Here is a 13,723-nt window from a genome sequence, read left to right on the forward strand (position 1 = left end):
GTTTATGTATTCCAAAAATATTTATCTCCTTGGCTTCAGGAAGGCTTCATGCTAGTTCCAGGACTTACCTTTGACTTCTTTTACCTTTCATGAATTATTCAAAGTGCTGCTACTGACCTATATGGCCTTTGATAGATTTAGAGAGAGTTGACTCTATGTGTCATTTGTGACCTCTCTGGTCAGCTGAGAATTACTTCATTTAATGACCTTGTTAGCAAATACACACTCCTAGAGTCTTGTGAATATTTCTTCTCTTTAAAATCAAGATAGAACTTTGGGGAGTAGGCCTTTTCCTGTCATATTACTTCATTGGTAGGAGATGAACCAAGAAGCAGTATATACATGAAGGGCCATAATAATTTCTTCCTTTCTAGACTCATTCAGCCCAGTGACTGATTGGCAGCCAGTGAAGTGCCCGCAAGATGTGTAGGTGGCCAGCCTCCAAGAGGTGGCTGGACATGTCCTGCAATTACAATTGGCTTTTAGGTGACAGAGATCAGTTGACCTGGAGAAAACGACTGCTTTGGTGAACTCTTTTGCATCATATCCCATTGAAACCCCTCTTTGGGTACTACCCCCAAAACTCGTTATTTCCCAATCCAGTGCTTGCAACCCTAAGGATGGGAATGATATGAATGCCCATCTAGCTCCTAATAATAGCTGAGCAGTGGCACTCTGCACCAGCTGGAGTTTCCAAGATGATTTTGAGGGGAGACCCAGGTACTGTGCATTTCAGTCATGATGACACTGTGGCATGGATTCAGGGCCCCCGATTAACCAGCCATAAAAAAAAGGTAATGGCTGACAGTAGGGACAAGATGATATGGTCTTGAGAGAAGCATTGTAATGCTAGATCACAAAAGTCTCCAGGGCATAGGAAGGCTATATAACAGGGCTTGCGTTGAACTAGTAAACTGCCCCAATCAAGAGCGCTCAGACACAACGTAAATGCTGCCTCAGGGCGCGCGAGCTCCTTCCCCCGTCTCCTATGGAGCCTGATTGACGGGAAAGGCCCCTCACCCCACCCGCCGACACAGACCGAGGGGAGGGGCGGTGTCTGTCGCATCCTCATCTCTCCCCCTTCCACATGGAAGATACCAAGCCTGCGTCGAGAAAAGAGGAGGAGGGGCAGCACCGAGCCAGTGGAACATTCCAAACGGTTAAAATGACGATACGGAGGGCGGGCTTCTTAGCGAAGCCCCACCCCTTTCCTTCTTATTCCAAGCAGTCGGCTCCGCCCTCTTTTTCCGAGGCAGGGCAGATCTCTCGCGGAGCAGACGGGTGGAGGGAGGTAGTCGACGTCACCGCGCCACGGCGTAAGGAGCGGGGCTCCTGTCTGGGCCGCCCCGCTGCCGCAGTAGCAGCTCGGCTGTAGTTCCCAAGCTGCCTCGCGGCTCCATTTGAGCCCCATCTTGAGCGAGGGGAGTGAGCAGTTTGAATATCGGCTCGAGAGCGGAGCGCGCGCGGAGCGTAAAAGGGGTCCGGCCCACTCCGCCTCGCCCCCCACCCCACCCGGCGGCGCGACTTGGTCGGGGGAGAGCCGCGGCGACGAGGGCCGCCCGCCTGAGGGGGCCGCTGTGAGCCGGGCGCGCTCCGTTCTCCCCGAACAAGATGCGGATCTCCAGGTAGAGAGCGAAGGCAGGGCGGGCGGCCTGCGCAGGCTTCGTCCCGGCTCGCCGGCTGCCACCGCCGCCCATCTCCGGCCCTCGACTGACTGAGTGACTGGCGAGCAGCCTCGGGCCTTCTCAGGGACCCCGCGTCTCGCCGGAAGCCCCGCGGAGCGGCTTGACTGACAGCGCCACCCCGGCCTCGACTCCGAGGGAGGAACCGCAGCCGCGGAGGGGGGAAAAGCGCTCCGCTGAGGGAAAAGAAGGAGAAGAGGAGGAGGAGGAGGCGGCGGCCCGCCCAGGGGCCCGTCGCTTCGCTGAGGGGGAGGAAGAGGAGGAGTCCTGCCGCCGCCGCCCCCTTCCTCGCCTCTCTCCCCCTCGCCAACCCCGGGCCTGCTGAGCCGGGGCCGTGTGGTGAGGCCGGGGCCGGAGGAATGTGCGAGCCTGCCGGCGTCTACGCGCTAGACAGAGCGTGATCTCCTTCCCCTCCGCCAGGCCCGGCTCGTGTGACCGGCTCGGACTTTTCCCCTTTGCCGGCGGCCGCCGCGAGGGCAGGTGGGCGGCACCCCCTACTCCGCTCGCTCGCTCGGCTCCCTCCCTCCCCCCTCCTTTGCACCATGTCCAAGATGCCGGCCAAGAAGAAGAGCTGCTTCCAGATCACCAGCGTGACCACGGCCCAGGTGGCCAGCAGCATCACCGAGGACACGGAGAGCCTGGACGACCCGGACGAATCCCGCACCGAAGACGTCTCTTCCGAGATCTTCGACGTGTCCCGCGCCACAGACTACGGGCCCGAGGAGGTCTGTGAGCGCAGCTCCTCCGAGGAGACTCTCAACAACGTGGCCGATGCCGAGACTCCCGGGACGATCTCTCCCAACCTGCTTCTGGATGGGCAAGTAGCTGCCGCCGCCGCCGCGGCCTCTGGGGGTGGACACTCGCTGCCTCCTGCTGCTCCGGCAGCCAACGGAGGAGCTATTCCCAGGAGCACCGCGGTGCCCCCAGCGGCTGCCGCCCAAGCCTCCTCAGGGGCGGCAGGAGGCAGCAGCGCGCAAGCTTTGGCTGGCCCTGGAGCCGTGCCTCTAACCGCTGCCGCCTGCAGCTCCCGCTTTAGGGTGATCAAGTTGGACCACGGTAGTGGCGAGCCCTACAGACGGGGGCGATGGACGTGTATGGAATACTATGACCGGGACTTGGATGGGGGGGCCGTTTTAGCCCGAACTGGGGATTGCATTAGACACAACAGTACGTTTGAACAGGCTGTTCAAGATAGAGACAGTGGCTTAGGTGCCACCGGGGGCTCGCTGATAGTCTCAGGTGTGGCGACGTCGTCGGCACATGGCCCTGACTCCCTGGCTGACAGCTCTCTTGCTGCTGTGTCACAGCTACTCCAGCCAGAGAAAATAAACCAGCCCTCTCTGCAGCAACCTAATTTTGTCATTGGGCAGCAGCCCATAGGCGGGGCTGCGCTTCACAGTAGTGCTCAGTCGATGTATTCAGGGGCTACGGCGGCAAGCCAGCAAATGATGGGGCCTCCGCTGCAGCCTCCAGTAAACACACAGGGCATGGGACAGGCTGTGCCCAATGGGAAAGGCATGCCACCTTCGAATGTAGCAATAGTCCAGACGAGTTTGCCCGTGCCGCAACAGCAGGTACAGCAAGTGAACGCACCAGTGACTCAGACACAGCAATTTGCTTATCCTCAGACACAGATTCAACCAGTGCATCTGGTGCCATCTCAGACAACTGGCCAACCAGAATATATTCAACATATGACAGTAATTCAGTCTCAAGGAACTACTCAGCAGGCTGCTTCAGGCTCTATTCCAAGCACTGGAGCTTCCAGTCTTCCAGCAGCACAAGTAGCTGGTCAGAATCCCTCACCTCTAGGAGTGCCAGTGATGGGAGTTTCTTCACAAGCTGGTGAAACAGTCGGACAGGGATCCGGGCTAATGCAGAGTGGCCTGACAACTCCGCTTCAGACTGTCATTCCGCAGCAAGGAGGTGTGGTGCAGCCAAGCATTGGACATACAGGAGTTGTGCAACAGAAATCAATGACTCAGCAGCAAATGGGTGGAAACAATCAAGTGTCTGGTGCTCCTCATGGCATAGTCTCTGGAGTTCAAAATATGCCTGCAGCTGTGCCAGGTACTAGTGTGCCTAGTGTGTCTACAACTTCTGTTACTATGCCAAATGTCCCTGTTACTATAGCCCAGTCCCAGCTGACCAGCCATACATCTGTCAGCAGGAGTTCCAGTGTTGTCCAGCAGCACATCAGCCTCCCTCTGATCCAAGGCACGACCAATATACCTACAAACCTGCCACAATCTAACATTGGACAATTTCAGACTCAACCTTTAGGCCAGATTGATGATACTAGAAGAAAATCTGAACCCCTACCTCAACCACCACTTTCTCTCATTGCTGAAAACAAACCTCTTGTGAAGCCACCTATTCCAGACACTTTAACAAACCCTCTTAACTTACCTGCAACTACTCCTATGAACAGTCTTGCCAGCTCTGTCTTTGGCATATCTATTCCTGTTGATGGTGATGAAGACAGGTATTTATCTTTTTTAATACAAAACTTTGTGTTTAGCTTAAGGTTTAGCAGCATTCAGTTTGTCACGCTGACCAGTTCCTACATACAGTTCCTATGTAGTCTGCCCCAAAGGTGTGATGAATAGAATCATTCTCATTACTAGTCTGTTGTGTAGCCAAAATGCTTGTAAAATATACAGGGGAGAACATAGGGAAAAGAAACTATGAATATTCATCTTGTCCACAAAAGCACTGTTTTTTTTCCACTGCCCATGGAAAAGTTACATTGTCTGTTAAGCTTATCAGCTACACTGGATAACTTGAAGGTAACTAGGATTACTATTCCATTATTAAAGGAAATGTAAATAATTAAGAACTCAGATGCCAGCAGTAATTAACAGTCTGTATAAATGTGGAGAATAGTGAAAAACACTGTCTGCTCTTTTATTAAGCTGTTATTGGTATAGAGAACAGTGGGAGTGTATTTATCAATGAAAAGTAAAATACTGCTTCAGGAAATTAATGTAACTTTGTGATTTTCCTCCACTAGTCTTAGTTGGGTAATGAGTGCAGAAGCATTCTAACAAAGATAGTTTGTAGAGAAAAGTAAGTAGTTTAAATTTTGGCTTGAAGTTGATTTTTAAATAGAACCATTGCTTCACCATGAGTAACAAAGATAAAATGTTCTTCAGTTTAAATATTCTTTCGTTTAAGACAGAAGAGATCATAAAGATAATCCAACTCTGTACATATTTGCTTAGAGCTGTGTTCTGTGTAAGTTTCAAGAATTTCAAAGTAAGTTGCACTGTTAACAGTTTTTGTTACTCTAATGAACGAAAAGGCAGACAACGTAGGGCTTTCTTCTTTAGAAGAACTCTGATAGATACGACTTCTTTATATGGCTTCTAGTTCATTTCCTTGGTGAACCTACCAAATTTGGCAATGTAATTTGCACCCTTCTGATGAACTATTAAAGGCTTTAACAAAAGACAATTGAATAGTTTTTTAAAGGCCAGGTATAAGTAATCATGTACTATAAGATTTATTGATGTAAGGAAGATGTGAGTAGAAGTCAAGAAGAAAGGCAAGTGGGAGGGGCAGAGAACATTGTCCCTGCCTTCTGCTGAGTTTAACTGGCAGGGATGCCCCACAAAGGATCTCTAGTCTACTTCTGTCAGAGTTTTTCTTGAAGCAGAATTGGAAAGGGGTGTTTTTCAATGTAACTTTAAAGTTGTGGAGTTATTTGCCCTGAAATGTATTCATTTCTTTAAGCATCTTTAAAATACTGTATGACATTATAATGTATGACAGAGTCTTCTGCTGCATTTGAGTTGTATCAAATATTTGCATTTGAGGAAATCTTAACCCATTATAAACCTGAGCTGTAGTTGTTGACAACTCTATTTGTGATTTAAATAATAAAAAATAGACTTCAATGACTTTACCAAAACTGATAGGACAGCATTAGCAATTGTGTACAATGTCTGTAACTCAAGAGTGTTGCTATTGGTTACTGAAGTTTAATAATGTGGTGTATGTCATTTGGGGTGGGGGGGGCGTTATGTGCCTAACTTCTAGATAAATGGAACTAGGAGGAGTAGAAATGGATTTCAGTGGCAGAAAGTTTGATAATACTTTAAAAATAGATGGTCTAAATTTATAGGACCTGATCTGTCAGCAGAACCGGTTTTAAAATATGTTCACTGATGCTCCTAAAGATATATACAGCTTGATTGCAATCTTCTGGAGTTCTCTACCTTTTTGAGCAGATCTTTCTCTATGATGCTGCATTATTTTGTTATTGATGGGTGTAGTAGTATGCTACTCTTACATGGTAGTATATAAAAATGTAGACTTATGCAATTCTTTGCTTTGTAAAAAAGGTTAAAGAACCGTAACAGTGCTTCCATGCTATTGCGCACAAGTGGAAACTCTCTATGGAACACTTCAGCAATCTTTACGTGAGGAGCAGCTGTTTTACTACATACACTTTCTCAGAATTCTTATAGCATACTTGGTGTGTATTCTATGTGTAAACTATTATAACCTCTTTCTCTTTCCTTTCCCTTTATGGTAGAGAGATCTTCCTTATGAACAGAAGATTGGCATTTTTGGTCACTTTAAGCATATATGTGTACTGAACAATGGGGGGAAATGTAAAAATTAAAGGCACATGGAAGATGTTTGAGGTAACAGTGGGTAGAATGTATTGAATCAGGTGACATAGTCAATTCAGAACTTGTGGCTTGTATTGTTAGGTTCGACTTAATGTTGTCTCAAGTCAAACAATTCCGAGTTAGGCTTCCATGAGGGTTGTGCTAGTATGGTATGGATGAATAACATCCACAAGTTCAACAGAAGAGACAGATTTGGTTGACCAGCCTTGTACTAACATTAACAAGTTTTGGTTAACCTTAGTGTGATGTAATGATTAGAGTGTGGGACTACAATCTGGGAGGAAAATCCACATTCCATCATGAAAGCTTGCTGGGTGTCCTTGGGCCAGTCATGCACTCTCAGCCTAACCTACTTTACAGGGTAGGAGTGAGGATAAAATGAAGGAGAGAAGAATGGTGCAAGCTGCTTTGATTCCCAATTGGGGAGAAAGGTGAGGTGTAAATGAAGTAATTAAGTTTCTGAATTTTTAAAAAAGATTCTATTTTGACATTTCAAACATTAGGTGAGGAAGGCCAGAGTGCAATTTTCATCTACTGTTTCTGTTTGGAGTATCAGTTTAGGGTTGTTACTTCTTATATAGGCCATGTGTGTTAGTAAGAGGACACTAGGAATATTAAACAGAAGTTCAGTGATATCTTACAGATTAACCAAATTTATTTGAGCAAGAACTTTTGTATAAAAGCTCATTAAGGGAAGAGTAGTCTGTGTACTGTTGAAGGGTTGTTTTGAAGTAATAATTTGCTTTCTTCAAAGAATGCCAAATCGATGGCCAATGGAATAGACACTGTTCTTCCTAACCAACATTTTGGTAGCTAAAGTTGAGTAAATGAACCCACATCCATTTGGTGCATTTCCTCTATAAGAAAGATCAACTGTAAGTTAAAATATGGTTATTGATCTTTTTTACATAGATATATTATTTCAAGCCCAGTAATATAGAATCCCTGTGAACATGTTTGAACATTTGGTGCATGAAATGAGCTGAAATCAGTCTATTACTGGGGTACTTGATAGGGCTAAACATGTTTACATATTTGTGACGTAACTTAAAAATACTTTAACAAGAACAATAAAAGAGAACATTGGTGAAATCTTAGTTTTCGTATCTCTTTCCAGTGGTGCTTATCGTTAGAAATTTTCTTGTGTGAAGTAGTTTATTCATATTAACTCCATAAAGGAGTTATATTTAAAAGGGGTGGAGATTGGCTCCTGCTTTCAACACAGGTCCAGAAGTAGCTTCCCTGTACTGTCTGTTTTGAAAAGCTCACAGTGGGGATATGGAATGTGATGCAGCTGTGGTTTCCAGGTCAGAACTTCAGAATTAAGTTTCTTCTGTGGCTTGAGGGTTGGAATGTAGTTCAAGACTCAGCCCTGTGGAGAACATTACCTGCAATATGTGGTTTGGTAAGTATTTGTTCTCTGTCTTGTAGGTTGAAGGCAATCTCCATCCTGGTTTTTGACTGGGAGGGGCTATAAATGGTATCTGCTTTTTTACCATCATTCTTCATCTCTTCATCTGTTGATTTCGTTAAAGCCTGGCTAGGTTTCTTCTTTCAAGTGTTAATTAGATCATAATTGGTTCCTATGTTGTATAGGAAGAAAGGATGCTGGGAATTAATATTCAAAGGAATTCTTAATTCAGGTAGCCAAACCAGTATTCGAGTCATAGCTCTAGAGTGTGTCCTTCGTTTAAAGTCATTATGGAAGTTCTGTAGTCGGTTCTTCTCATCACATTCAGGAGCTGAGTAATCTGTAACAAATGATTCATTGAATGACAGGTCATATTAGTATAAATAAATTGTAATTGAAATAAATCTCCTTTTAAATATTTGATGAAAGATCTTTTATTCAGATGATGAGAGAGTACTAATAATATTTTGAAAACTTATATTGACACTAATTATAGTAAATTGGTAAGCAGAAAACAGCCTTCTTAATCCAGTTGAATCTAAACATCTGTTCAGTTTCTAAAATCATAAGTAGCTGCTTACTATCATTTGGGCCCTTGAGAAATACGTTGTCACTCTTGAAAGAATGCAACATTGGGAAATCTTGTTTGAACATCCTATGTGCTTCACAGATACTTTCAGCATATACTACAAGGCTGGTTAGAAAGATTAGAATGCAAAGAAAACTGGCTGGTGTAAACCATGCAGGCTGTAGTCCAGGAACTAATGAATGGCTGCAATTGTGAGTGATCAACAGCAGGCACTACATTGCTGTAAACCTGATTATAGGGCCCTCTTCATAGAGTATCTTCTTCTGTTCATGTAAAAAGCCTTTGTATAGTGTTCTGATAATAGCTGATAAAGTATTATAATTGTTAAAAACTGAGCTCTTGGGGCTCTTTAATAATGGAGGAGACCTTTCATGAGTGTTAACCTTGGTAAAGGTTTCTGTATGCTTTATGCAGAGTGTTCTCTGTGTGCTCTGAGAACAAAAAGAAAAGATTATTCAAAGTGAAAACGTTAGGTGCAGCTGACATGTTGCTGTTACTGAATTTCATATCTGTTTTCAAATCGTGTTCACAACAGCTTCAGTCAAACAGCATTTTGTATGCTGAAATGAACTGTGGATGCTGAAAAACAAATGCAAGTTAGAATCCTGTCCAGGATTAAGCACCCCTATGATATTAGCAACGAGCTGCTTCCTGCAGTTAAGAATTGTTTATTATGAAAGTGAAGCCCATTGAATTGTAAACAGAATAGTAAAGTTTGTAGTGAACACTCTAATTCCTAAGAACTTAGTGCATGAGAACATTACTTGGTATTGCTGTGTCACTCTAAAAATAGCCATGTAGGAACTTCTCAGAATTGCTTTCATGCTTAATGTTTCTGAACCATTTCTTGAGCAGTCCTAACGTAGAAGGATCATCAGAGTAACTGTAGTCTTTGGCAAGTTGATGTACTAAATTGGATCTGAAATGTGGTACTGTTTTCTAGATCTGTATCATGTAGCAGAGAGAAGGAAGGGCAGGAGCATATTAATAGTAGGATGTAGAATATTGCCCAAATTCCATAGTAATAATGTGGTGTAAAGCATGCTGAAAATCAGATTGCCAACCTTGTGAGGTTTCCTCTAGGCATTTGATTTTCTTGCATTTCAGTGCATTAAGATTACACGGAATTAAAAACTGCAAGAAGTACAAGAAGGAAGTGTCCATAGTATTAGGGTTTCACTGCTAAAGCTGCATTTTCAGCAGTGCAAAATATTGGTTTGTGTCCTGCTGCTCCACTAAATAAGGAGCCTTTCCCTGGCAAAAAGCCTGTGCACTTAATTCAGGGGAGTGTTAAGATACCATGTTGTCAAGTTGTTGGAATAGCTGCAATAGCATTATCATGTTCAGCTCAAAAGCATGCATTGAAGTTTGTTTAGGCGTATGTGATAACATTTAGTACCTACACTAAAACTCTTACGTCTATTAACTATAGACATAGCTGCAGCTGGAGTGGTAAGCCGTGGTTTAATCTTTCCAGAATTTCTCTGAATGAGGAATTTGACTAAACATCTGTGCTCTGTTCTACCTAGTAGACCCTTTTTGCCAGTTATCTTTAATGCAAAAATAAGTCTAAACAGACAAAATACCAAGCTTAAAATAAAACTAAAAGTCTATTTCAGGGCACAATTGTTTTTCAGACTCTTTCATGTCTGAGATGCACTGCACAGGATTATGAGGCAGATTTTGTGGTATATACATGGGCCTGAATGGATGGAGTGAACCTCTTACTCAGTTGGCCTCTCTTGGCAGCTCTGTACTGCAAAGAGATGTTGCTAGTATTTGAGATAAATATTTTGTCATTATGGATCTTAAACAATTGGTCAGTTTCTGAGGAATCTCCAAGCTGCCCAAAATGCACCTAGTACGCCTGACAATGATTATAAACCTTTCCTGAGAAGCTGTTTCAGATGTTTGCAAGCAAGGGCCAGGATCACGCCTAGTGGAATTATCATCTTTTTTTTGCCTTTGCAAGGAAGCCCTCCTCTCCCACAACACTATCACCAACTGCTTCTGAAACTCCCTTCAATTTCAGGCGAGGTTTGTTGAACAAAGTAAATACAATGATCCATAAACCAGTATTTTACTTTTTAAAGGCCTCTAATTTTATTGTATAGTGCTTTAATCTAAAACAGCCAATACAAAAGCATAACGGTAATAAACCTAATTTCAAAAATGAGGCAGAATCCATGAACTTGACTGAAGAGGGCAGCCCATAAATGCGCTGCCACCCTTATTATAAGGTGATGACAAAGGACAGGAGAAACTTGGATGCATACCTTAGAGAGTGAGCAGGGTAATACAAGGAAAAAGTGGTACTTCACGTATCCTGACATCAAAATATTTATTGTTATAAATATAGCGCTCTGAATTCTGCTCAGAAACACCTGGCAACCAGTGGAGCACCAGAGACATATGCTGCATATTATGTTAGTGTTCTAGTTGCTATATTTTCAACAGTTTAAGTTAAGCTGTTTTTGAGGGCATCCGCATGTATATGCCTTTTAATAATCTTATATGGTATAGAAGTGCTGATAACTGTGACAAGACTATCTCTAACAGATCACACCTGGCACACTAGTCTAAGCTGGTCAAAATTACTTGGTGCCACAGATTCTGCCTAGGCATCCAAAGTAAAAAAAAAAAAAGGAACAGCATGTCTCGAAGGGGGCTGCACCCCGTCCATGATAACATTGGCAAATGTTATTACTCAGTTGTCTCTAGATTAAATGTTAATTTATTGGCGTTCATCCAGCCAATGTATTAATTTTCATCCATTAATTTTACATCTGTTTTCAGATACAAAGAAATGGAGCTTGGGTTTTAGTTTCACTCCAGATTGTCAGACTTTCTTACCACAGAAATCCTTACCCAGCGTGACACATATGGGACAAAATGAAACTTAGTGAACACTGAAGTGTGCAAAAAAAAAAGTGAAGACCTCAGATCCACTTTCTGGAACCTACTTTCTGGTTGGAATGCAACCAATGAAGCATAGGGCTTCTTGGCATCTCAGTTATGGGATTCAGCAAGGTACCATTGTTAATGTCATCAAAAGCAACTAACAATTCTGAGAAAACCAACATGGTTGCATTCCTACTCTGTTTCTCCCAGCATGATGACCAAGGCAGTTTCAGTGCCAAAACTGGCCTAGAAACCAGATTGAAATTTGTCAAGATAAGGTGTTAAAATAAATTCTCACTGAGACGTATGCAAGGCTATTCACTATGTAAGCATTGTTGGTTAGTGTGGCGAGTTCTCTTTTTGATCATGTGGGCTGGCATGAGGATACTACTTTGTTGTTGAGTCACAGCTGACTTATGGCAACCTCATAGAGTTTTCATGGCAAGAGATGTTGAGAAGTGGTTTGTATCTAAAGGAGAGTCTTATGAGGAGAGACTTGGGGAGCTGGGTATGTTGAGTCTGGAGGAGAGACGGTTAAGGGGTGACATAGCTGTGTTTAAATATTTGAGGGGATGTCATGCTGAAGAGGAGCAAGCTTGTTTTCTGTTGCTCCAGAGACTGGGACAAGGAGAAATGGATTCAAACAATGAGAAAAGAGATTCCATCTAAACATCAGGAAGAATTTGATGGTAAGGGCTGTTCAACAGTGGAATATGAGTGGTGTAGTTGTTGTCTTTGGAGGTTTTTAAACAGACTGGATGCCATCTGTTGGGAGTGCTTTGATTATGTATTCCTGCTTGGCAGTGGGTTGGACTGGATGGCCCTGTGGTCTCTTCCAACTCTGTTATTCCATGATTCCAATTCCTTGGTGGTCTCCCATCCAAATAATGACTAGGATCCACCCTACTGTCTAGGACCCCGCCCTATCCCAGACTATCCAGGTCACAGCCAGACATGGTATAATGAACCTCTAAAGGAGAAAACTAGGAGGTAATTTCAAATTAGCTTTGCGCTAATTCAAAGGTGGTAAGACTGTTTGGTCAGCTTCTAGAGATCTGTTCACCTTCCTTTAGACCTTAAAGAGATTCTATAGAATTTATGTGAAAGGTGTTATGGTAAAAAGGGATATAAGAATGTAGTAAAATAACATTGTAAAATCTTTTTTTAAAAACATTGTACAAAATTTGAACAGGAACAATTTGTATGACATGTTGAGAATGTTTTGTGTGCCCCCTAGAATAAAAAACTGTTTGAAGGCAGAAGCAGCATAGCATAGGAAAATTATGATGGGGCAAAAGAGAATATTTAATGGAGCTGGGCATGTGGGTAAACCCTAACCAAAAACAAAGCTTTTTGTGGGTTTATCTTTGGCCAAAAAAAAGGGTGGTAATTTAAGGGAGCTGAAAAGCGGAGCCTGAAAAATGCCAAATTTTTCTGGCACCTTTAGGCTACTTCAGCTCCTCTCCCATTAAGGGGGGGAACCCTTCTTTCCCTCCCTCTCCTTCTTACTTACCTGCTGATGTCTACTTCTGAAGAACAGATGGGGTGGAGGTAGTAGGCTGCAGAGATTTTTCAAGGTTTAAAAAAGCCAATTTTTTTGAAAAAGCCAAGAAAAGCTCTTTTTTTGAAAATTTTCATGTCTTTTAAATTTGAACCTGAAAAAAAACAGGAAAAAAGTGGCTCACAAACACAAAATGCAGATCCTAAAATAAAACCATTACAGCAGCAGTAAAGGTAAAAATAATCTGCATTCAAATCTCATTCTAGATGGCTGGGGAAACCCCATGTGAAGGCCAAGGAGTTGCTTGAAGAAATGTTTCATGGGGTTTTTTTGTGAACCTGTCTAAGTAGATAAGATGTTGATGGTGCATATTAATTCCTCTGTTACTGAACTGGATACATCAAAACGTTGGGTATTGATGATGATTACTTCATATATAGCAGTGCACTCCTATGCAGTTACTAAGCCCCTTGTTTCCAAGAGACTTAGATTCTTAGTAATTCTTCATAGGATTGTATTAAAATATTTTACTACAGGTTGGACCTGGCAGCTTGAAGGTTCTCTTATCGTACGCTCATATATAATTTGAGATGATCCTTTGAGTTTTAGATCTGAGCCACTTACAGTTTCAGAGGGCAAAGCAAGAATCTTAAATTCTGTGCCATGAACAAGACTAGAAAAGAAAGTGCTTTATGTACTATCCGAACTTCATGTCTGGAAAAAGAATAGCGTACTGAGAGCTTCCTGCTTTATGAGTTTGTCTAGACCAGTAGTTTGCTTGTGAAAGATGCAGCTGCAACAGCAACTGGAAAGGAAAATATAGCCTTGGGAATAAAAGAACAGAATACTGAAACAAGTCAGAGGAGATGACCTACAGTGTGAAGTATCTCTCCTGACACTTTCAGATAATGGTCTTGGGAAAGTGTTCTGAGGAGTAAAAATTTAGGATTTCATTCTTCTTATTAATCATTAAGTGTAGAATAGAAATTCAAATCAGAT

At 43.1% G+C, this 13,723-nt stretch overlaps 1 protein-coding gene across 2 annotated transcripts in view; it reads left to right on the forward strand.

Annotated features, from left to right (window-relative positions):
• Positions 1 to 1,289: 1,289 nt before the first annotated feature.
• Positions 1,290 to 13,723, forward strand: part of TSC22D2 (TSC22 domain family member 2) — a 53,671-nt gene continuing 41,237 nt past the window's right edge. For both annotated transcript variants that reach the window (XM_048505805.1, XM_048505806.1), the window contains exon 1: positions 1,290 to 4,167. In XM_048505805.1, the coding sequence (XP_048361762.1) occupies positions 2,225 to 4,167 (1,943 nt within the window). In that variant the 5' untranslated portion in view covers positions 1,290 to 2,224. The remainder of the gene's footprint in view (positions 4,168 to 13,723) is intronic.

This window comes from Sphaerodactylus townsendi, linkage group LG08 (genome assembly GCF_021028975.2).
Source record: "Sphaerodactylus townsendi isolate TG3544 linkage group LG08, MPM_Stown_v2.3, whole genome shotgun sequence".
Classification (NCBI taxonomy): domain Eukaryota; kingdom Metazoa; phylum Chordata; class Lepidosauria; order Squamata; family Sphaerodactylidae; genus Sphaerodactylus; species Sphaerodactylus townsendi.